General features: G+C 43.6%; 1 protein-coding gene across 6 annotated transcripts in view; it reads left to right on the forward strand.

Annotated features, from left to right (window-relative positions):
* The window catches only part of HDX (highly divergent homeobox), a 345,086-nt gene that overhangs the window by 229,225 nt on the left and 89,434 nt on the right, over positions 1–26,427 (forward strand). For all 6 annotated transcript variants that reach the window (XM_078688482.1, XM_078688487.1, XM_078688486.1 and 3 more), the window contains one exon: positions 8,862–8,941. In XM_078688482.1, the coding sequence (XP_078544608.1) occupies positions 8,862–8,941 (80 nt within the window). The remainder of the gene's footprint in view (positions 1–8,861; positions 8,942–26,427) is intronic.

Below are 26,427 nucleotides of genomic sequence, written 5' to 3' on the forward strand. Positions count from 1 at the left end.
GGTGATCCACTCTGCCTGTCCAGTCACCCTACGGCTCAGGGACTCATTGTTCAGGCACCCTTTGACTTAGTCTTCATCCGCCTTGCCATTATTACCTCCCACTAGGGAGTCTAGATGGCTGAATGCGTGTGCTAACCAGCTATTTGCCTCTACCAGTACCAGTATCCGTGCATTGAATATTGCATGTGTGTTCACGTGTTCATCCTCGACCCTTTATGACTTGGTCGAGAACCTTCTCCCTTCTGTTCCAGAGGAGCCACGAACACAGTTGCTTCAGCTTCTGCTTGATGACAGGGGTTTGGCGCAATTTTCGCTCCGTTTTCCCGTTGATACCACTGACTCTGTGGGACGAGCTCTTGCTCGATCTGTGGCTTTGTGCAACCATGCATGGCTGCGCGACAGTCGTTTCCCGGATCATGTTCGGGATGCCCGCAGAGATCTACCGTTCAGTGGTGTGGACCTTTTTGATCGCCACACGGATTTGGCCGTCTCCGGCTCTTGTCCGGATTGCAAGATTCTCAGCTTTTTTTATTAAACCTATATAAAATGCGCTACTTTTGGACTTTTGACTTAATATTATTATCCTGTCTCAGTATGTTTCTTTTGAGCAACTGATTTCTTGAGGGTTGTTAAGTCTCTGGACGCTGAGTCCTAAATATTAACTATATATAGAGGTTTTCGACAATTTGCTTTGCAAATTAATGGTTTTACCATATGGTTTCTAGCCCTGATGAAGTCTGGTAAAAGACAAAACACGTGTTGGCTAGAAGTGGAAGAATGAAGTATCAGAATAAAAATGAACACCAATTTCAATCAAGGTTTGGACTATTATTTGTGGCATTCGGGGATTTATGTCTTAAATCTGGAAAATCCCCTACACATTCCTCACTACTTCTCCACATTACCCTGCTCCCTGCCCCGATAGGGAGTCCAAACGGTTGGAGACGTTCCGGAAGAGAGTTTTCTCATCCTCCAGCATGGTGCTTAGGCCGGTAAAACACCAACTACTTGGGGCACAGTTCTCACTCACTTTAGGATTTGGTGGCTCAAGTCCACCTAGGTTTCCATGACAATCTGCAGCTGGTCCTTGCCCAGGCCATACAGGATGGTAAAAAAAAAGGCCAAGTCCACAATTTATTGTGGCTTGGTCATTACTGATTCCATTGGGTGTGGCCATTGGCACCTGTGTTGCAACTTGCCACCAGGTTTTCTGTGGTCCACCGTTTTATTCAGGTGATGTCCATTAGCCCCCCCATGGACATGCCATTCAAGGGGACTCACTGGGTTGGGATCAAGACAGACTACAGTCTTGAGGGCCACCGCACGCCCCCTGGGTTCATCTGCCCCACCTTGCCAAATGCATCAGCCCTAGCGCTCCTTTTGTGGCTTTAGCAGAGAAACCCCCTAACACCAGCCAATCCAACCCCCTCAAGGTGCCCATCAGTATCGGAGTCAAGGCCACGGTGTCCATCACCATGGGGTCAAAGCCAACAGGTTGTCCAGTCCATTGCCCCTCCCTGCATCTCCACCTGCAAAACCCCTTCAGCATGTCGTTAGTGGAGCATAGCCACCTTGAGGGAGGCAGCATCCAACAATTCCTGCCAGGTTTGCAGGCCAGAACATCAGACAGGTGGGTCCTTGAACTTGATCGAAAGGGCTATACACTACTCTTCCTTTTCCAACCGTCACGCCTTCCACCACCCCTGCCCCCAAGGTTGTCCATCCATACGTTTTTCGGTAGTAGGGGTAACCTATTATGACCGAATTGGCTATTGAGATGGTGCCCTCTTGAGAGGGACATTATTTTTATTCCCACTACTTTCTGGTGCCCAAGAAGAACAGAGGTCTTTGTCAGATTTTTATACCTGCGTTCTTTCAACGTCTTCCGCCGGAAGTAAAAATTCAAAATGCTAATACTGGCCCAGATCTTGTCTGACCTTGACCCTAGAGATTGGATAGTGGTGGTGAGCCTGCAGGATGCCTATTTCCATATACCTGTCCTGCTGGTCCATCAGTGGTACCTCCGGTTTGTGGTGGGACAGGAGCACGTTTGGTTTGCTGTGCTCTCTTTTAGTCTCAGGTGTTCACAAAAGTGGTGATAGCAACTTATCTTTGGATTTTAAGGGTCCCAGTCTTTCCCTACCTCGGCGACTTGCTGTTTAAGGCGGACTCGCTCCAGGCAGTCATAAACCACCTTCAGACTATGGTGAACCCCTTGCCATCTTTGGGGTTGACTATCAACGTGCCGAAGTCACACATAACTCCTTCTCAGACACTCCCCATCTTCAGAGCAGTTCTGTACACAGTTTGGTGTTGTACCTTTCCCCCAGGAAAGAGTCCAGGCTATGGTCCCAAACTTTCGGCTTCAGTCCTGGATTCCAGTGAGGTCGACTCTGAGGTTGCTTGGATTGATGGCAAAGCACATCAGGTGGCATATGAATGCTCTGCAGTGGGGTCTGAAGTCTCAGTGGACCCGTCATTTTATTTATTTATTTATTTATTGCACTTGTATGGCGCGACAGCTACCCTGAGGGTTTACCGGCGCCTTGGATCTGTGTTACTGAAAAGTAAGCAGGAGGGCAATCATTGATCGAACAGCCATGATTTCACTCCCTTACGGAAACATAGATAGCAGGGTTCTAACCGTAGTTGGAGAGGGAGTGAGTTCCACAGTACAGGTGCCATGTAGGCAAAAGAACGACCGCCCATTCGAGCTCTTTTTACCCTGGGAACGATGAATTTAGCCTGGTTCATTGAGCGTAAGTTGCGAGAGGGTAGGTATTCCTGTGCCATCTTACATAGGTACTCCGGGGCTGCCCCTGAGCTGATCTTATACATGTAACAGAGTGCCTTGAACTTTACTCTACTTGCCACTCTCAACCAGTGCAGTTTTTTAAGATGTTCTGTCATACTCGTGCGACCTGGGAGTTTGAGGAGCATTCTGGGCGCAGAGTTCTGAACGACTTGAAGTCGATTCAGAGTACTATTCGTGACCCCTAGGAATAGGACGTTACCATAGTCTAATCTCGAAGTAATTAAGGCCTGTAGGACCGTCCTCTGCGCTCCATCTGGCAATTACCACAGTATTTTTCTCAACCATTTGAGGATCAGAAAACATGTGGAGGCAGTTTTGGCTGTGTGCGTGCACATAGACAGCTTATCGATAATTATTACCCCTAAGTTGCGTGCGGATTGTAGCGCAGTCGGGGTAGCGCCCATTTCAACAGGCCAATGGGTCGGGCCCCAAAGACTCTTTTGGTTGCCAAAAATAAGTAATTCTGTTTTATCCCCATTCAACTTTAATTTTTTTGAATGGAGCCAGTTAGCCATTCTAAGTAGTCTAGAACGAAGGGGAGAGATGTCAGATTTTTCTGTAGATGTGAGGGAGAACACAAGTTGTGTGTCGTCCGCGTAAGAATAAATGGTAAGGCCCATATCTTCAGCAATTTTGGCTAGGGGAGTGACATACACATTAAAAAGGAGGGGGCTCAATATAGAGCCCTGGGGCACTCCATAAGGGGAATCATATACTTCCGAGGAATTACTTTTGGAGAAGACCTGATATGTTCGATGCAGGAGAAATTGCTCCAACCATTTCAATGCTTTACCTCTGATTCCAATATCCTGCAGGGACTTGATGAGGGTTGTATGACAGATGGTGTCGAATGCGGCACTCAGATCTAATAGAATGAGTGCCGCCGTGCCTCCAGTATCCAGTTCTTGGCGGATAACCTCAGTGACCCCAAGTAGGGTGGACTCAGTGGAGTGGCCTTTCCTTAAGCCGGATTGGGAATAGTGCAAAAGATTGTTGTCATTGACAAAGTCTGCCAGCTGTCTGTTGACGTGTTTTTCTAAAATCTTAGACAGGATCGGCAGCAGAGATACAGGGCGAAAGTTGGAAAACACCTCTGGGTCGCTGTTAGCCTTTTTTAGCAGGGGAACTACCATGGTGTGCTTCCAGTCGTTGGGTATTACAGCTTCCTTCAGGGAGGCATTTAACAGTGCTCTGTGGACTTCCAAAATAGGAAGATCTAATTGTTTGAGATCATGCGCAGGTAAAGGGTCTTGGGGTGAACCTGATTTTATGCTACTTAATGCAGTACCGAAGGCAAGAGTATCTATTGGTTGCCATGTCCTAATTTCCTGCTTCATGGGAGACTCCTGTTGATCACTAATGATGGGCACAGTGGGGCTGATATCGATAACATCATCGTTAGATGTAAAGTTAGCGTATATAGTAGCTATTTTCTCGTGAAAGAAATTCGCAATACAGTTGCATTGGGTGGGTGACAAGATAGGAGGTTCAGGTTGGGCTGCTGCCCCAGCTAGATTCGTGAGGACCTTAAAGAGAGTCCCTGAGTGATTTTGAGCTCCTAAGATAGTATTTTTAGTAAAATTTCCCCTGGCGATTTTACAGGATAAATGATATGCATTAAGTGCTAGCTTGTACTTTTCTTTATTAACAGAGTTGTAGTCTCTTCTCCATTGTCTTTCTAACTTTTTGCACAGGCTTTTTCTTCTTTTAGTTTATCCGTAAGCCAGGGAACAGGGGGATTACATGATTTTTGTTTGCTTAAGGTCGGGGGGATGACAGTCAGGGCAGCGTCCGATAGCCAGCTATTAATTCTATTATGGTCCTCCGTTGTGATTTTATCTATATCAAAACCTGGGCTGGATCTGATTAATTGTTCATCGAGATCCTTTATGTGGAGTTTTTGCCATTTTCTGAGCCACACCTCTGATTTTTTAAGGTTTCTATGAGAGGGAGCCCAGATGGTAAATTTGCTGAGAAAATGGTCAGAACATACAATTGGTAGTGTAGACTCCCCTTTAATACGATCAAAGTTAGCAAATATAGGATCAAGTAAGTGGCCGGCTTGATGTGAGGAGCTGGACTTCCACAGATGGATATTTAGTGCCTCAAGATCTGAGAGAAAGTTAGCAATCAAAGGGCAGTTAAGGTCTTCTAAATGTAGGTTCAGATCTCCTAAGATGGTGAACATGGAGGCCTCCAACAGGAGAGGTGCTATAAATTCAGGTAGGGCAGTCGCCCATTCCCCTGCTGCCCCCGATATATCAGGAGTCCTGAGAGTGTGATTTGGGGAGTTAATGTGAGTTTAAAAAGTTTTAAAAGTCCTGCTTTGCAGTTGCCCAGCTTAGTATCTGTCCATTTACATTGAAACAAGTTTTTAAAAATGATACAGATGCCACCACCTCCTTGGTTAGTACGATCTTTTCTAATGATGGAGCAGTTGGGAGGGAGGGCTAGGACTATATCTGGCCCGGAACTATCGGTTAACCAAGTCTCCGTGAGAAATAGCGCATCTGGCTTCTGGTCAGTTAAAAGATTAAAAATATTGTCTTTGTGTTTGGGGAGTGATCTACAATTGGTACTAAGGAAGGTGAATTGAGTGTCTTGGTTACTGGGCTTATTTAGATAAGAAAGTGTGACGGCTCCAGATTCACCAGTAATTCCCAATTGGGAGTGCGAAAAGGAATATTTGCATTTCTCACAGCAGCTAGTGGGAATCTCCGGGAGCAGTGTCATACAATTATCATCACGTCTTACCCTAAGTGCTAGCAGGGCATCCCTCGAATAGCTAGGAGCTGTAGGATTTTGAGCAGGGGTGGTGGCCCCTGGTCCCGTCTGGTCGCGGACGGGCGCAGACGGGCCCGCCTTCGGCGCGCCGCCGGTGCGCTCGCCCGCTGCGCGAGGAGCACATGACCGTCTAAAGTAGTGCTTCAACAGGGTAGTACCCGCCCTCCGACCTCTGACCTGTCACTGCCCCGCCTTCACTCCCTCCACGTCAAGCGGGACGAACCCGTGGTAGAACGGGGAGCCGGCGAGCAGAACAACGGGCGTCAGTGAGGCGGCTATAAGGTACAACACTTGTATTTTAAAAAGGCTAAAAGTATCACATAATTACACACAGTTATTAAAAATCCTTCGGTCGATTTAAAATGTCTGCAGGTTCAGTACAAGAAGCAATGTGCAAATGTGCAAGTTGGCAATATCATTAATCATACCACCGCTAAGCCCTACAGTGCGACTGATCATCAAGGAGGGACCTCTCTGACTATGTTAAGGTTTCGAATAGAGAGTGAAAAGTACCTGAAGTAGTTGTTACTGGACCATTATTGGGCAGTGGCTGACCGCTCTCCCCTCCCCACCTATACCTGACAGTAGTGACCGATGCATCGCTTCTGGGTTGGAGTGGCCATCTGGGAGAGATGGAGATCAGAGTGCTCTGGTATCTAGCAGAGACCCTGCTCCATATCACCCTTTCAGGGTTGAGGGCTGTCCAATTGCCGTTGAAAGCCTTCCTTCCATCCTCAAAGGGAGGCTAGTACAGGTGCTCATGGACATCACCACCATCATGTGGAACTGCAACAAGCAGGACAGATGGGGAGGGAGTCACAGACCCTGTGCAAGGAGGCCCTGCACCCCTGGAAATTGTTGGATCAACAAGGAATTTTCCAAGTGGAAACCAATTTGGCAGGATTGTTAAATGCCAGGGCGGATGATCTTAGCTGTAGGTGCCTACTGGGTCACCAGTGGCAGTTACACCAGCAGGTGGCGCAAGGTCTCTTCCATGAATGCGGGAGAACCTTTGCTCTTATCTGTTCGCCATTGCTGAGAATACACAATATCCGCACTTCCGCAAGATGGACTTTCCAAATTTTCTCTCACTCAGAGGCGTGATCCGTCTTGAGTGGAACTCGAGACTCCTGTATAACTTTCTGACAATGCTTCAAGTTCTTAGGTAGACCAGGGCTGACCAAGCCCAAGTTACCCTGGTGTATACAGTGTATGGCGCCCAGAACTCTGTGCTTGAGCATCAGTTCTTCGATCAGGCTGCCCCTCCTGGAGGTTCTCCTGTTGCAACAGCAGGGCAGTGTTCAGCACCATGGCCTTCTCAGTCTCCACCTTCATGCTTACCGATTGATCAGCGACAGCTGATCACCTTTGACCTCCTCAGGAGGTCTTTGATTTCCTCTTGGCAGCCTCGACCAAAACTGGCTACACCTGTGGTTGGGACAAATTTGTGGCTTGGTGCGGTGTCGGGCAGATAGACCCTGTTAAGTCAAAAATCTCTGACATTTTGTATTTTGTTTTGTCTCTAACATGGGAAGACTTTGCTCCGTGCATTGTTAAAGGTTACCTTTCAGCATTTTTCCTAGAGACGAATCGGCCATCATTGCTTAAGACTATAGTTGTTATGCGCTTTTTGAAAAGATTGCAACATTTGTTTACTCCATCTCCCTTTGTCATGCCATAGTAGGTCTTTAACTTGGTCCTTGCGTTTCTGTTGTACACTCCCTTCGAACCACTTCACATCTGCATCCTGTAGATTCTCACTCTGAAGACTGTATTCCTTGTCACCATATCATCGGTGTGGCATGTGAGTGAGCTTCAAGCTCTGTGTGTCAACAATTTTTGTGAATACAGAAATCTTTCTTGCCTAAAATTGTGACACCATTCCACGTCAATCAAAACATCACCGTGCCGATTTTCTGTGTTACAGCTCACCCCTCGAAGGAGGAGGGGAAAATCCATCACTTGGACCATGCCATCATACCATAGAGAACTGCGTGGATGATCAGCTCTTTGTGGGGTTCTCGGGGGCGAAAAAAAGCAAGGCTGTGAAGAAGAGAACCATATTCCACTGGGTCATGCTTTGCATTAAGGTCTTCTAAGCATTGACTAAAGTGCAGCCTAAGAAAGAACTGCATGCTCATTCTACCATGGCCCAAGCTGCTATCAATGTGTTTGCATGTTGCACTACTGTCCTAGACATTCGTCAGGTGGCTGCATGGTGTCCCTCCATACTTTCTCAAAGCACTATTGTCTGGATAGTCTGGTTCGCCGAGAGGGGCATTTTGGGTGCTCTGTCCTGCAGGACTTTCCTGTTTGAGTCCATCCTCGGGCCCACCCCCAAATGCGTTCTGCTTTGGTACCTATTCAAAAGTTGAGGAATTTGCAGCTTGAAGTCTCTATCAGAAGAACAAGTTACTTCGGTAATGCTCTTTCTGGTAGAGACTATCTAGCCACTGATTCCTCACCAACCCTCCCAACTTTCTTGTTCTGTTTTTGGCTTCTATCTTTTAATAAGATCCCAAGTCTGGTAATCTGCACCCTGATCGCTACAATTTGCTTTTGAGACTCTGCATCTGGGGCGCACACAGTCTCGAAAGCAACCTACAGCGTGCTGGAGTGGCACCAATATAGGACCACACATCATCTCCAGAGCAGAAAGGCGCGAGTGTGGAGTCACTCTGTGCCACCTACTAGCGTGCAGAGGTACAGTTGAAAAGTTTCTGGATGCAGTCTGACACCTCAGGAATAGTAAAAATGTGAGGACTCTGCAGCTATAGCGAGTCTCTACCAGAAAGAGCGTTACTGAAGGTTCTTCACTGATGAACTTGGTCCCCACGCTCTCCTACCACTAGCAGATACTGGATCTGTTTCCTTGCACGCTGGTAGTGAATGACAGTAATAAGTACAGCTTGCTTTGCTTTATTATAGTAACTCATTATTGGATAAAACCAATATTGACTATTTCCTATCATGTGATGAATGCATTTCTTCCGATTTTCACTATTGAAAGCTCCACTGGGCAAAAACTTGAACCAAGGCATGTTGTATGGAATTGTGACAATGTTAATTGTTGCACAGATGATTTGATGCATTGCTTTATTACTGCACATAAGTGATCAAGCCCTTCTTATACCCAGTGTATAAAGACGTATCTGCTTTAGTACAGTTTTGAAGTTACTAACATGTTGCATATCATATGAGTAGATTAGGACCTACGTATTTGTAAATTATTTTCTTGTGTGTTCTTGTTTCCTTTTTATAGAAGAAATCAGTGATATTGGACAAAGTGAAGACATTGACTTAAAAGAAGAAATTAAGCATGCAATGCCAGCTGTTAAAGTGGTATGTATTTTTCCTTGGGAAGCAGCTTTTATTGATATTTTGTGCAGCTTATCCCTGAGGGAATGAAAGATGATGCAATATTGTTATTGATTTAACCTTAAACTTTAACTTTGCGACATACTTAAACAAAATATTTTGGGGCATCCATGTACACAACCTCCGCCTCCTTGATACATCTCCCAAACTGACCAGGCCTGCTCGAAAGGCCACAAAAAGGCCCAAGAATATCAAAAACACTGCATTGGGTCACCACTGCCATCAACCATTGGTAGGCACTGACCATCAACTGCGTATGTAGCCCCCAGCCCTGGCTCGGCGCTGAAAACCCCCCCAACTGCGACCAACTCAACTTCAAACAAATTATCAGCACTGAAATTGTCAACACCAAAACCCTGACCCCGCCAGCACTGAAACCTCCATTGGCCCCGAGAACAGCCACCACCACAGTCCAACCAAAACTGTCAAGCCACCCATCCATCGGCTCCAAGAAGAGACAGATGCCCGTCAAAGACATTTGGCCGTTCATCTCCAGACAGGAAGGATCATTGCTCCATCATGTAGTACCTCCACACATCCACCAAAAAGAAAGCTTTCTTTCCAGGAAGCATTAAATGAAGCCTGATTTCCTAAATCGAGAAAGAAAGTGGATAAGGCCAACACGCCTATTACCTGCACCTCCATCCCCACTACAGCCTATACATCCCACAAGCATCATCACTTACATCCCACAAGGAATTTGATGGTGAAGACCAAACACGCCTATCACCACAACTAGACCCCGGGGACGCTTACAATGCTGACCCCGAGCAAACATCGACTGTAAGAAAGTGGCTTTGTATATACTGGACCAAAGTAAGGTACAGTGTGCACAGAGTCCACAGTCCCCAAAGGTTTGGTAGAGGCTAAAGTTAGATATAACCTTACTCTCTAAAGTGGTAGCTTGGTCGAGCAGTAAGGCAGTATCAGAGGACAGTGTAAAGCATTTGTTGTACACACTCAGTCAGCAAATAGTCTCACACACTCAAGAACTGAACTCTAGGCCAATTGTTTCTATACAAATATATAGTTGTTTTATTTTAGAACCAACAAGGTATCAAAATATACTTTCTCTAAATGAATTGCTTTAGTTAAATACTTTTCCAATAAGCAATAGACTTTTGAGTACAATAGTTACAGTTGTTGCAATAGGCAACACAATTTCAAACACAATATTACATTGAGCTCAATGGGAATTTCTAGTTAAATCCAATTAGTTACTTTAAGGATTACTTTGCTAACCACAGGACTGGATCTTATATTCAGACCTGGGACAACTCCTGTAAACAATTGAGTAAAAGCGTTTTGGTTACAGTTGTGACTTTTAAGGAATATTATTGTATTTTAAAAAATTACACTTAAAAACTTTTTCACATAGAATCACCAATGTTATCCTATGCGAGGAAATTCACTTAGTAGGTACGTAATGTTATTGTTACTTTTTCTTACTCATTGTTGGATCCTGGATCCAGCACCGGTGTATCTCCTGTAAACAATTGAAAGAATGCATTTAAGTCATACATGCGATTTTTAAGGAATATTTGTAGTTTTAGACATTGGACACAAAAGTTTTTCTGGCGAAAACCAGACAATAGTTTCCTATGGAGGAAAATTGAGTTAACAGGAAATCAAGGTTATAATTATTTTTCAGTGCTGGGATGAAAGGTACAGCACTGGAATCTCTCCTGATAGCAGGTGAGTAAATCGGAATTCGTTGTTCGTCTGATTTTAGATGAATATTTTAAAGTTTCGAAACTCCACACTTTGAAGAATTTCCAAGCGAAACCAGTCAATGTTACCCTATGAAAGAAAAGTCAGTTATCGGCTTTTGGGTAAGTACTCGACTGGCAGAGTTAAGGTTCTGGGCAAAGACTCAGGGGTCCCCCAGGGTCCGATAGGTACAGTTGTTACACCCTCAGCGGCACAGGGGCAGACGGGTGCAGAGAGAGTAGGCCCAATGTTACCCTATGAAGGATAGGGGGCCTTCGGTTGGTGGCTGCTCGCAGGCAGGCCACACGGCTGTGGCAGCTGAGCTCCTGGTCACTTACACCGGGCAAGTGGGGAAGTAGAGTAGGGTAGTTGCTGCACTTCCAGCGGCACTCGGGGTGCAGGGTGCTTTTGAGCCGTCGGGCCCTCAATGTTATTCAATGGGAGACTTGAAAATGGAACACAGGCTGCAGGCTCGGTGACAGAGATTCTTCAGGTGCGATAACCACTTCGAGAGGTAAGTTGGGATCTTGGAGGATAGGCCGACACCCAGGAGTTGGGCACAGGGGGCCGTGGGGCGCCGGGTGCCTGGGTGTCTTTGGACGTAGGGCAATATTACCTTCAGCAGGTCACGGTTGGAGGGGTCCCTGGTTGTGAGGCTGCTGGCGTCGTCAGGATCGTCGAGGAGGGTTTTTGGGCACTGGATTCCGGGTCACAGTCGCCGGGGGACGTCCTCGTGGTCTTTGTCCACTCAGGCACAGGCTGGGCGTGGCGGGTGCAGAGTGTGCTGGATTCGTGATTCCTAGCTAGCACCAGGGGTTGTTGTTGTTTGAGCAAAACCACTCCTCGTGGGACTCCCAGTCTTTAGATGAGCAAGGCAGGCAGGTCCTTTGGGGTTTTCAAGGTTGCTGTCCGCAGAAGACGCCGGGGTTAAGCAGGAGCAGGTTCAAGGATCAACAGGCCTGTAGTGTTCTGGGGCCAAGTCTGTTGGTGTCGTCCTCTTGTTAGCAGCTGCATGGCAGGTCTTCTTGTTCCTCGTTCTTCTTCTTGTTTTCGAATCGGATTCTGAGGAAGGAAGGTTCAGGGTGCCCCTAAATACTAAATTTAGGGGCATTACAGGTAGGTCAAGGGCTGGGACCAATGGGTCCCTGTCCTGGGGTGAATATACCCCCTATCCTGGTCCTCTACTGTGGGAGGCGGGCAGGAGCCTAGCTGTGATTGGTCAGGGCTCCCCATACTCAAGATGGCGGTAGCCCGGAGTTGTGTTTCACCTCGCCTCTCCCTCCTGAGGGGTGGAGTTGGCACAGGTTCTTTCCTCACTTATGGTTTCCTGCCGGTGTTCCAGCCATAGTGGGGGTCAGAACCGGTGGGGGTCAGTTGCTGAGTACAGCAATTTGCCTGGGAAGCTCACAAAAGGCGGCATGCTTTTGAAGCTTCCCCTGCCCATCCTGGGGGAGGAGGCTTGGCACCTCGCCCCAGGATGTGCATTGTTTCAGGCCCCCGAGAGCGGCAAGCTCTCGACCCAGGGGTCCAGAAACATGTCTGGTGGTGGCATCCTCGGTAGCCACGCAGTCAGGACACTGGGAGTTGGATAGGTTTCAGGGGGCATCTCCAAGATGCCCTCTCTAGTGCATTTGACAGTAAATCCCACACTGGCATCAGTGTGGGTTTAATGTGCTGAGAATTTTGATATCAAGCTTGTCAGTCTTCAGTGTAGCCATTATGGTGCTGTGGAGTTCTTAATGACAACCTCCCAGCACCATATACTCTTAATGGCATCACTGCACTTACCGTGCCCAGGAATGGCCCCGGGTACTGTAGGGGCACAGGGCTCATGCACCTGTGCCCACACCACTGGCATAGTGCACCCAGCTAGAGGGGTGACTGATGTATGCCAGGGCAGTGTGTTTGTGGGCATGGCACAGAGGGATGTGTGCCATGTCGACTGTTTAGTTCTGCACCAAGACACTCAGCCTGCAAAGGCAGTGTGTGGGTGTCAGGGTACAGGGCCCTACGGGTGGCACAATAAGTGCTGCAGCCCTTCGGGGTCTTCTCTGGTCACAATGCCCTGGGTACCTAGGGTACCATTTTCCAGGGGCTGACATGTGGCCAGAGATGCCAATTGGGTTTTAGTTTCAACACAGTTTTAGGGAAGGAACACAGGCGCTGGGCGCCTGATTGGTAGGAGCCCAGGGCACACTCAGTCAAAGCACATCAGCAATCCAGCAAAAAGTGGGGCAATACCATGCAAGAAAGATAGCACTTTCTCACACTGACCCTGATCTGTACCCAGCTCGTCCATCCCCTCCAGATGATTCCTCTCATTACCAAGAGCTACTTGCCAGAGCAGCAGCTTAGCATAAGGTAAATCTTCATTCCGATCCTACAGAGAAGGCTTTTTTTATTTGAAAACCACTACTCCACTCAGTGCACTGGACTATACTTCCCTATGTTAAAAGGTATGCTTTGACTCACTGGGGATATTTTCCAGGACTCTCTGTGTGCCTGGGTGATAACTCCCTGTATAGTCAAAAAATAAAAGGCTTCCCCTTCTGACCTCCCCCTTACATTCGAGGTCAGTCTCCACAAGACTCTCTTGTTGTCCTTGCAGCTAGAAAGAGGGCTGACTCCCAAACAACTCATCAAGTCCCTCCCCAATCCCCTCTTCCCCACCGACAAAAAAAACAAAAGACTAGATAGACATCGTGGGGAAGAGGGTAGCGCCACAATCTGCCAACCACTGGCGAATTGCCAATTCTGTAGGCCTCTTAAGTAGGCTTGCCCAAGCCACGTGGAAAGAAATGGAGGAACTCCATCAGCACCTCCCCGAAGAACGCAGTAAGAGAAGGCATGAGTTAGTGTCTGAGGGGAAATTGATTTCAAACACTACTATAAGATGTGCCCTTGTTGCCACGGACACAGCTGCTTTAGGTAGAAATTCAAGACTTCTTAGAAGTTACACATGCTTGTGTTTTTCAGGCTTTAAGCCTACGGTTTAGCAGAACGTATTAGCTCTCCCATTTAATGGAGAACATATTTTGCAATAGTGCCTCATGCACGATTAAACATGCATCCTTTGTGGTAAGGTCTAGCACAACAATGGTCTCCAGAGGAGGGTCATTGGGAAGATCTAGTGTTGGTCAGCTGCCAAGCTTGTCACTCCATCCTATTGTGGAACAACAAAAGTGTGTTGCAGGGATGGCCTTTTCTTGATCCCTTTCCGCAGGAGACCATCTCAACGGATGCTACCCTCATCGGATTGGGGGCATTTACAAACTTTGACCGTTCAAGGCCACTGAAAACTCAATCACCAGGACCTTCACATAGGTTACTTAGAGGTCTAGCAGTTCCACTAGTTTTGAAAGCTTTTCTTCCCCACCTAGTAGGAAAAGTGTCCTTGTTCGCACAGACAACACCACAGCCATGTTTTATCCACAGAAACAGGAGGTGACTCGGTCTCCAACACTCTCTCGGCTCACCCAACAAATTTGGAGATGGGCTCTCTGCCACAAAATACACCTACTAGCAGAACACCTCCCGGGAATGGACAACAACTTTGCCGACTTCCTCAGTAGAACACGGCAACAAGCCCATGAGCTCCACAGTGGGGCTTTCCCCAAATACACCTATTTGCAACAGTAGAAAAACGCAAAATGCCACTTTTCGCATCCAGATACCCACAGTCCAAAGACAATACATGATTAATTAACTGGTCAGGGATATTTGCCTATGCTTTTCCTCCTCTCCCTCCTGTTTCCATTTCTGGTTTGGTGAAAGGCAACCATCCCTCACCCTCATTCTGGTAGTAACCACTTGGATACACCCAACTTGGTTCCTGACACTTCTGGAGCGATCTGTAGCTCCTCACAAGAAACTCCCAGTTAGGCCGTACGCTCTCATGTAGAACCATGGATAATTACTTCACCCAGACCCCAAGTGACTCAACTTTGCAATCTGGGTACAGTAGTCCAAGAATTCGGATATCTTAAACTATCACCCGATTGCATGGCCATTCTCAAAGAAGCACATAGGTCTACCACAAGCACATGCTATGTGGCCAAATGGAAACTGTTGTCACTCAAAACAAATTGATCCGCTCACATCAGCAGTACAAGTTGTTGTCTGCTACATTTGCAAAATTGTGAACTGACCTTTACTTCCATCAGGTTCCACCTTGCCACTGTGGCCTCTTACGAACAAAATAGACAACATGTGTCTCTTTTTAAAATTACAGTTATTAAAGCATTTATGGAAGGCCTCTAAAGGGTAATCCCTCCCCTAACCCCCTCCAGCACCATTATGGAACCTAAATATCAATCTCACTAGGCTTATGGGTACCCCTTTTGAGCCTCTCCACTCTTGTCCGCTCCAATCACTGTCATGGAAAGTGACTTTTTTAGTCGCTATTACTTCCTTACGACGTGTTAGCAAGCTCAGGCTTTAACATTAGAAGAGTCTTTCTTTCAGGTGCATAGAGACAAAGTTGTCCTCGTCGCAAATCCAAAATTCCTTCCTAAGTTGGTTTCGCAATTCCACCTCAACCAGTCAATAGAACTCTCAGTAGTTTCTTTTTCCCTCCACCAGACTCGGTGGCAGAAAGGGCTCTGCACGGACTAAATTTCCATTTAGAGTCAGTAACTATTGGTTTCTTTTCATAACCTTACAAAGGAAAGGCCATTTCCAAATCAGAGATTGCCAGGTAGCTAGTCAAATGTATCCAAATCTGTTATGCTAAAGCAAGGAGAACCTCAACAGTCCCTGCAAAGTCCCACTCTACTTGCTAAAACAGGGCTTCCCATGGCTTTCCTATGGAACATTCCAATAGCTGAAATATACAAAGCAGCTACTTGGTCCACACATTCAGTAAACATTACTGTGTGGATATGTTAGCTTGACAACAGGCCAACGTTGGCCAAGCAGTACTCCGTACACTTTTTCAATCTACAGCAACACTCACAGGTTAGCCACCGTTTTAGGGAGGACCGTTTTGCATTCTATGCACAACATGTGTATCTACAGCCACACATGCCTTGAACGGAAAATGTTACTCACCGGGTAGACATCTGTTCCTGGCTTTTAGTGCTATAGATTCCCATGCACCCACCCTCTTCCCCAGAAACCTGTGGCCGTTGAAGTAATCTTTCTGTTCCTTTCTCTTTTGTATGGACATACATCACTGCATAGCTTCGCCACTCACTCCCTCCTCACCCACCGTCTGGTAGAAAACAATCTAACAATGGAGTTGATGCCCATGCAAGACCAGCAAGAGGAGGAGTTACCCTACCTCGTGACTCGAAAGACTTCTTTGAAGAAAAACAACCAGATATCCAGACCCAACACAGATGGCGAAAGTATGCATAGCATGTGAATATACAGCACTACATGCCACAAAGAGGTCTACTGGGTAAGTAACATTTTTCCTTCAGAGAGTAATATATATATATATTACCTTTGCCCTGGAATAAGTTATTGTGAGACCCTGCTAAATACTACTGCAGCTGCGTTTTCCTGTGAACTATTCTACCCTTCAGCTGCACTATGGGATATGGAGTCTTGATTGGATTAGGAGCATGCGCTCTATAGACTTGGAGTTGCTAGTATACTCTTCGTCTGCAAAGATAACACTGGCATTAGACCAAAGTTATCCGGTCCGGTGAGCGGCGAACACTTTGACATTTAAAGAATGGCAGGAATCACTTTGATTCTGCATTAGAAATTGGAGGTCATCTGCTTTGGTGAACTTTACATGGCATCGGCAGTGATTAGGAGACACGAATCGTAACAACTGAACAGTTTCCCTTATTTTACAATTACTCTTTTATTATGTTCAAAATGACAACACAGGATTATGAATTTGGTGATGTACTTTAAATGCCCGCAATAATCCCATCGTGGCAAATGTTCTAGGCGATTCTCATGACTAATTAATTCATGCTGTCTGCATTTTTCGGTATTTTGAGCAAACTAACATGCAAGCGGAGTGGAGAAGCGTGGCTCAGTGGTTAGAGGCGGCAGACCCGGAAGCTGAGATCGACCGTGGACCAGGGTTCAATTCCCCGCCTCGGCGGGTCTCGGGCTCAAAATTCCACGGACTCGACAATTCTCGCTCTGGTGCCTACTCAACTCACGGGGTCACACTCTGCGACTCTGGCCAATAGCTTGCTTAATCTCCACTACGGCCCCTCGCGGTGGGATGCCTGGCTTTCACCTTGTGGACACCCTGCCGGGGTTTCTCACAGGGGAATACCAGGACGGGTTCCCTAAGCAAGCGCCTTGAGACCCCTGGGTGATTCGTGCGCTATATAAATCAAAATACATTTACATTTACATTTACAAGCATTGTGTGCAATATTTAGTTTCATTGTTATGCCTTACCTATTTTAGTGCCGATTTTCGGCTGTGGACAGCATTTATATGACGCATTTAAGCTATTAGTGAATCACATATATTATAGTATGTTTTTTATGTTCATGCATTAGCCAGGTGGGAAGGGCTTTATAAAAGAAGCATTAGAGCATGCCAAAGTAGATTGACAAAGGCCTCTTGAAGGCTGAAACGCGTCTCTCCTGGTGCTCGGGATTGAGGGCGACAACAACTAAATAAAGTGATGCCGTATGCTGAACCACTTGTGTCCGTGCTTCCTTCCATGGTGTTGCCGTGGGAGGTGGATTGTTTGGTTCATATATATATATATATATATATATATATATATATATATATATATATATATTCACTGAAAAAACCATAGGTTATAGACCATATATAGTTAGGAATTAGCATTTAAAAAACCTTATTTTACTCACACAAAACCATTGAAATTCCATATATAGTTAGTTGCACTAACTATATATCGCGCACCAGCAATCCACTGCTGATGATGTCACATATTACATCATTCATGACATGGTCAGTGACATCACTGATGACATCACTGATGACATCTCAAATGACATCACGGATGACATCACTGATGACAACATCCAGTGACTGTGTGTTTCTGTAAAGTTAAAATATGTCTTACATATTGAAGAATGAGTTGAAGTATAAGTGTCTGGACGAAGGATTTAGTAGGTGCATGACTGAATGTATGAGTGAGTGATTAAATGTGTCTCACTGAGTGCATGGGTTAGTGACTAAACTGTCTTAATTTGTGCATCATTATGTCTGTTGTTCTGTAAACTGCAGCATGTGTTGATCAGTAGCTATATGAGTAACTATATGGGTTATTGATTGATTGCCCAAGTATTTGCATGGGAGACTGAGTGTGTGTGTGGCTGGCTGGGAGGTGTGTGACTCTGTGCAGATCAATGTGTACTTGTATCAATGATTGTATAAGAGACTAAGTATGTGTTAGTATATGGTTGAAAACGTAAGGTGCTCTATGTTTAACTGTATAGATTAGAAAATGGAAGTGTGATTGATTCTTTACAGGACTGACTAGGTGTTTGAGTAACTCCATGGATGAGTGGCAGAGTGTGAGTGTCTGTATAGGTGTATGAGTGCATATGATAGTGTTGTAAAGATGATTGATTGTATGTATGAATGATTGTATGGGTGAATGAGTGAATGTGTGTGTAGACGTAGGAATCAGTGAGTGCGTATGTAGTAACTAGTATTGGTGTGTCAATGGTTTCAAAAATTATACTCTGTATTTAACACTGAGTGTAACAGAGGTTATATTAAAATGTGAGGAGATGCATTGTATTGTCACATGAATGATATCATCAGTGATGTGGTCATTGATGTCAAATGAGATGTCATCAGTGATGTCATCAGTGATGTCACTGACCATGTCATGAATGATGTAATATGTGACATCATCAGCAGTGGATTGCGGGTGCGCGATATATAGTTAGTGCAACTAACTATATATGGAATTTCAATGGTTTTGTGTGAGTAAAATAAGGTTTTTTAAATGCTAATTCCTAACTATATATGGTCTATAACCTATGGTTTTTTCAGTGAATTTTCAAGGTTTTGTAAATGCTAATTCCTAACTATATATGGTCTATAACCTATGGTTTTTTCAGTGAATTTCATTGGTTTTTTAAAAGCTAATATCTGTAGCTGTAAAATGTATTCTTCTTTAAATCCAAAAATATATTTTATATGTTTATTAATAATTTTTTTTTTTTATATTTTTTTTGTTTCGCTCCCGGTTCGCGAACCGGGAAGCTTTCCGTTAGCTCAATTTGATGCCGCGACCCGGTCCGCGAACCGGTAAACGTTCCGTTAGCGCAACTGCCGCGTTAGAAATCAACATCGTGACGCGTCGCGGAAGCGCGACGTATCACGTTGTCGCGTAATGCGTCTTATGACGCGCTGCGTTAGCGCACCCGGAAGTGCTCCGGTACGCGAACCGAGGCGCGAAGCGCAGCGACCCGGAAGCGATCCGGGGCGCGTTCCGCAGCGCGTAACATAAGCGTGAGAGGTCATGTGACTTGTTAATAAAAATTTTCATTGGTTCATTTAACTTTTGGATTCATAATCATGTAAGGCTAGGTCAGGTGACCTAAAAATAACACTTTTCATTGGTTTAGAACTATTGTTTTTCCCAAATGATGAAAACCCCTCCTTCTTTCCTCACTCTGACTTTCATCATTGTGAGAGGAAGACCTTTATTCATAGTAGAGCAATGGCTTCAGTACTTGCTTCAGCTGGTGCACCCCCACCACCACCTCCACCTCCTCATGGGAAGAGAGGACCACCTCCCCAGGTCATCACCAACACAGAGGAGGAAGAGGAAGAAATAGAGGAAGAGGAGAGAGAAGGACCACAGTTCTTGGAAGAGGTGCCCCGGGTTTCCCATAGGAAAGCCAGTTTCATTTGGCAGTTTTTTTCAATCCCTCCAGGGCAGAAGAAAGTGAATGTGAGGTATGTCACCTGCCTCATTTGCAAAGAGAAATTATCAAGAGGGACTGATAAAAAGTATAGCTATGGGAACTATACCATGCATAGGCACATGAACAGGTGGCATCCACTCAATTACAGCCGGGCGGAAATTCGTGACATGGAACAAAACCCAACAGCAACTCCTGTGGCCAGGTCAACATCGTTAATATCATTGACAGCAGCAGAGGCACGGGAAACCGTGCCAAACATCCAGGATAATTTTGGGCATATGAAATATACTTGTCTGCACTGTGGTGCATTGATATCATGTGGTAACATGAGTATTAATTCCATCAACCTGGCTTATAACAATCATAATTGCCCTAACCGCCCCAGACAGTACTTTTTTTTTTGCTCCTGTTGTGCCCTTTTCAATGCCTGTTTTTTGTTGTTTCCCCCCCCCAAAAAACCAAAAAAATATAAAATTGTTCAAAAAATACAAAAAAAACAAAAAATAAAAAAAAATATAAAACAACAAAAACATTTAAAAAAAAGTTCTTTTCAGAACTACCTCCCCTTTCAAAAAAAATTGCTAGAATGTTTAGCACTCTGGCAAGCTCTATTTCTTTTAGTTCGCTTCCCAGTTCGCTTCCCGGTTCGCTAACCCAAAACATTTAAAAAAAAAATAAATGAAGAGTAAGTATAAGGAAAGTAAACAGAGAGTGATGTTAAAAGAAAGACAGCTATAGGGAGTAAACCAGAGATACTGTTTAATAGATCTATTTACCGAAGAAAAGACGGAAGAGGGTATAATTGTGGAAAACAAAATAGATAAGGAAGTGAAAGAAAAAAAAGAGAGTAGAACAATAACAAAGAAGAGTTTCTTGGAGAATGTGAGTGAATGTTCAAAATAAGATTAAAACATGGGGAATAACAGAGAGAAAAAATAGAAAACAGAAAACAAAAAATAACAGAAAAAGATTAATTGAAACAGCAAAGAAATGTAAATAACATAGAGCCATATCATCAACATAGGCAATAAAAGTTATGCAGCTTTTATCGGCAGAAATATGTCACCAAAGCCGCTTTTGCGGCAGAAAACTGCCGCTAAAACCACTTTTGCACCAGTTTTCTGCCAATAAAAACAGCAATAATTTTATTGGCTGTGTTCATAATATGCCCCTTAGTGTGCTTCAACTACACAGAGAAAGCATTATGAACAAGTAGTGAAAAAGTGATCAGTCAAAGACACTAAGAGTAATAGAGACGGAGTGAGTGAACAAGAGTGAGGAACTATGAGAAGAGAGGGACTGAGAAAAAGAGTGGAAGGAGTTGAGTAAGTAGGTAATAGAGAAAGGAATGAGGAAAGTAGCAAAGGCAGGAAACTGAGGGTTAAAGAAATGAAGCTGTGGAACTAATAGTAGGTGAATGTGATAGAAATGTAACGAAAAGAATACAAAACATTTACCTTATAATTGTCGTTAAATTACTCGCTTTTTGTTTTTATACTTTCAATCTGTGAAAGAGAGAACAAACATTTGAAAAATATTAAAACATGTATTTAAAAATTACAAAAGACAAGGGAAAAGATTGAAGGACAAACAGTTTTTCAACAACTTTGACACTGACAAGAGCTTCTGCTTCTCCAGGCCCCCTACACAGTCCTAAAGATATACATTTTAAACTAACAGTATCTTGATGCAGATGAAGTGAGGCCTATCTTAAAACATGGTGCATCTTTTGCACTGCTGTTGTCTCAGAAAAGTGTCGCAAGACACTAACATTTTAAATGATTGCTTCAGGATGCCAATAAGATGTGTCCTATCCAGAGGTTTGTTTGAGGTGAGACCTACTCAGGGTTCCAAATGAAATTTCGAGTTGTTTGAAGAGAACAGAGGACATAATACATGTGAAGGCCTACCAATGAAGTAAGTCATGTCCACTTCACTCTTGAACAAAGGCCAGACCTCTTCTGTGTCCGTGGACAGACCTAAACTTCATCTGCACAATGTCATTCATAAACTTAGGAAACACAAGTGATGTAATTGAAAAATGTGGAGTTTCTTTTCCTCATTTCACAATCACATCACCTGTGTTGCCTTTGCTTAGGTATCTCATAGTGCAGATGTAGTCCAGCATATTAAACAGTACCTATAAGTGCAGCACTGCATGCAACAACTTTGACACTTATAAAAGCTTTTGCTTCTGCATGCCCCCTACACAATGCTAATTATATACATTTTAAACTGATGGTATCTTGCTGGAGATGAACTGAAACCTATCTTGCAACATGGTGCATCTTTTACACAAAAGTGACCCACAATGGAGCAAAAGAGGCGCACGGCCACCATAAATCTGACCCTAACATTTTAAATGATTGTTTCAAGATGCCAATAAGGTGTAACCTATCCACAGATTTGTTTCAGGTAAGTCCTACTCAGGGTTGCAGATGGAATTTAGGTTTGTTGAAGAATACAGAGAAGATAATACATGTGGAGGCCTACCAACGAAGTGAGTAATGTCCACTGCACTCTTGAACAAATGTCAGACCTCCCCTGTCTCCAGGAACAGGCCTAAACCTCATCTACACAATGTGGTGTGTAATGTTAGGAAACACAGGTAATATAATTGAAAAACATGCACATTTTTTTGCTCATTCCACAATCATATTTCCTTTGCTTAGGTATCTCATTGTGGAAATGTAGTCTATCATATGAAAGACTACGTAGAATATGAGCACTGTATGCAAGAACTTTGACACTTACAGAAGCCTCTCCTTCTCCATGCCTCCTACACAGTTCTAAATGTACATCATAAATGGAAACAGTACAGAATTAATTATACATGTTAAATGGTTTATTTTTGCTGTTCTCAGAATGTATCAAATTTCACTAAAAACAGTGACTTGAAGGTATTCATCATATAACAGCGGGGGAAAAAAAACACAATCAAAATGATTGTGTTTAAAAAACCCATACAACATAACAAATCAGAATTCAGAACTCCTTAAAGTTAACTTACTTTCCATGACGTCAAAAGATGTCCTATGAACAGCTTACACTCTGTTGTGCTGTTATTACTTTCAGCCCGCCACTTTCTGAAAGAAAACCTTCATCGTTTTGAAAAACATGTTACATACAATAAATGACTTCTTGCTCTCTACCACAAGTTTCCACAAGGCCAAATCTTGTCAGAGCCATTTATAACTCTTGGATTTCTTGTAAGCCAATCCCGTCATTTGGCATTTCCGCAACTTTCAGAATTAAAATGTTGAAGATCATTTTCACAATCCTGGACTAGTAATATCTTCCCCTTCTTCCTCAGTCATGTTCTACATTTCCTATGACACTGATACTGCTTACTATGAAGCAGACTTACACTACCTCTATGACTACTACAATTATTTAATTCTCTACATCACTTTTAATCACAAAGCAATGTAAAACAGTAGACAGCATTGCAGACTTACATTCCCTCTACTCTATGTTTTGATTGGCTGCTTCAATTAGCTTATAAAAAGAAATAGTTTTTCTGAACTCATTCAAAGTGCACTTATTTCTCCATGACGTCCAGTCTTATCGTTAGAAGTTATGTCTCTGAACTACACTTATCCTCAAGGCCAAATCGTGTAGGAGCCATTAGAACTTCTTGAAATTCCTCAGAGCACATCCCGAGATTCTTTCCCTAAAATTTTGGTTTTAAAAACACCAGGTAAGAGTTTTTAAGGTCATACGGCAATTTTTTTGTGAAAATTAAAACAGAATCATTGCAGAATGACCAGCCATTTCTAGACTTTAAATAAGCTGTGTAATGTCCTGATGTTGTTGAAGGACCGTCATGATATATAATTGCTGCAGTTACAAAAGTCCTTCCTGATATTGACAACTGCGAAGCCACAACATTTTTTATTAAAGTTGTCAATTTTGTTCCATCAGGCCTACATCGTTGGAACATTAAAATGACATACTGGCCATATGTTCGTATAAATAATGTGGACATCATTTCAGATTTACATTGGCTACACTCCATGTTGTGATCAGCTGCTTTTACTAGCTTATTAAAGGAGACTGATTTACTGTCTGGCAAAGTTAAATATATAAATCTTTCTGAGTCTACACTAGTAGTACTTGATACCCTACAGTTCTCGCAGTCATGCTGCCATTGATAAGAAAGCCCAAACAGCTGATCTACACCTTCAGCATGCAATACATCAAGCATATACATTAAAAACTCCTGACAATCTTGCTGAATATTTTGAGAGAATTGTGTTTGGCCTGAACATCTGTCTAACAGATTTCGAATTTCAGACACACTTTCTATGTTTGTTCTATCAGTGCTACATTTTTCTAAGACAGAATTTAACAAACTGCAAAATCTTTGATCAGAATTGACCACAATCTCTTCTTTTACATTTTCTAGAGAAAACAAAACATTAACCACTACATTAGCATAGCAGTTGACACCAGAACTGTTTTCAAATTGAAAACCAACAACATCTTCAACAGAATCCTTTTTGTTTCTGCTTATAATTTCAGGTTCATCGACTTTTCGTCTTTTTGCTACAACCTCACCAGTATTGGTCACATTTCTTCGTTTCCGGCCTACCACACGTTTTTCAAACAAAGGATATTGAGGCAAATGTGGCGCATACTCTCTTCTTAACCTATTGTATTCCTTAACACAATCTAGATCCGCACAAATGCTTGTGACATCGCACTCAATCAAGTACAATCCCGATAAAGTTCTAACTCGTGACAATGCCACATATGCCATACCCTCCTTGAACACAGAACTGCCAATATTCACCAATGCACTGTCTACACTTAAACCTTGCGATTTATGGATTGTCACCGCATATGCCAAGCAAACAGGAAACTGCTTACGGCGAACATATAAGTCTTTTACAAGCAAAAATCTAGCAGAACAACGACCAATTAGCTGTACTTCCTCAATGCCATCAAATTTAATTTTTAAAAATTCAATTCCATCTCTATTTCTGTATTTTACAAAATCAACAACATTACCCATTGATCCATTTACCAGACCTCTTTCAACATGTAAATTCCTTCTTAAAATTATACGGCAGTTCAAGCACACATTCAGAGTCTTTTCAAAACCTGCAGTTTTAGATATACTCTTCTCTAATGAATCCAATTTTGTTTTCAGATTCTCAGACAAAATAATTGTTGATCCCATATGCTCTACTCTGTCAATAGCTTCCAGTTTCACAATCTCTTGCTTTTCTAAATGCAACATTTTGTTGTTGAATTTGGCACATTCTGCAAGAGTTGGCATCAAACATATTCCAGATTTCTTCTCAGTAATTTTCTGAAAAATATTCTCAGGCACAACATCTTGTTCTGGATATAAATTTGACAGTAATCGTGCATGTAAAGCTTCTTTCCCATGCTCGGTCACTTTTCCAATTCTAACATCTTGTAGAATAGTCTTGTAAACTTCATCCTTCGCCTGACGCATATTTTCATGCAGTTCAGCATAATTGAAGTTTAACCATATATTGACGTTGCCAATGCTGCCTAGGCACTTCCTGGTATCTTCATGCGTGAGCATTTTGAACACAGGTTGCCCTTTCACTGGTGTCAGCTGCAGAAGATCTCCGAAAACAATGATGTGTTTGCCACCAAATAACACATCATACTCTGTTTTGAGAACTTCTTGCATTCTCAAATGCACAAAGGCAAGCATGACATTGGAAACCATGCTTACTTCGTCAATGATAAGAAGTTTCATTTTCCTCAAGATTCTTGAAACTTCAAAACAAGCATCTCCAGATAGCTTGTGATATTGTAATTTGTTGTCATGCTCCACTGGCAGCATCAGTAAACGATGTAAAGTAATCCCTTTAATGTTATGTGCTGCCAGTCCAGTTGGAGCGGTGACAACACAAGACAGCGATGACTCTGTCCTTTCCTGCAAATAACATGAAATTGCTTTAATAAGGAAACTTTTTCCAGTTCCCGCTTCTCCACTCACGTACAGTCGGACAGGCTTCAACGACGTACATGAGCACTCTTTCTTGTCATGACTTAATCCATGATCAATTTGCATGGTAACTTCGTCATATATTTTCCTCTGCTCAACGTTGAGTTGTCTTTCCAACTCTTCTAAGTTAACCGCATCCTCCTGAGCATGTGCCATGGCTCTTTCCACTTCATTCATAGCAGTGGCAGCTTCATTTTCGATAACAGGTCCTCCTAGTGGATCCTGACTCAATGAAGCAGAACTCTGACTGTCCTGAGAACTGTCTCTGGCAATCTCGGCTGCAATCATTGCTTCCTGCTCAATTTCCGCATTCAACATTTCTACATATTTGGGAAAAGCAGGACATTCTATGGTCTCCTTGGCGGCATTGAAAGAGTCTTCGTAACAGAGAAAATCTCCAAGCAGTTCCTCTTCTGCACGCCAAGGCTTGAAAAGTTGCAAAAGTGCTAAATAGAAAAACTCCTTTTTTTCAGGAGATTCGCCACTCAATTTTCGATGGTTTACCAAGTGGCATTTTCTTTGCTTGACCAGACATCCCTCACTTCCTATTACAGCATACACTCCTTTCTCAGTATCTTCTTTGATGTTCCTCTTGAATATGTAATTTTGAAGAACCTCATACAGACAAACATTCTCGAGGTGAATGCTTCGATTTGGATAATATGTATCCAACATGTTGGTCTTCAAAATGTCGGTACTGTTTGGCTCCTTTTCCGCCAAATACTCAATTTCCCGCACAGGTTTGAGAACTCGATTACGCGTTGCAGCAAGACCAAGACTCGCCCAAACGATACTCCTGGACTTGGCATAGAGACTTGCTGAAGACAACCGGTCAGAACATTCGTACGCTCCAATTTCTCGATGCGACAACATCTTTAGACTGAAACTGTACAACTTCTTGCCGAGGC

The sequence above is a fragment of the Lissotriton helveticus genome, chromosome 4_1 (genome assembly GCF_964261635.1).
Source record: "Lissotriton helveticus chromosome 4_1, aLisHel1.1, whole genome shotgun sequence".
NCBI classification, from domain to species: Eukaryota; Metazoa; Chordata; class Amphibia; order Caudata; family Salamandridae; genus Lissotriton; species Lissotriton helveticus.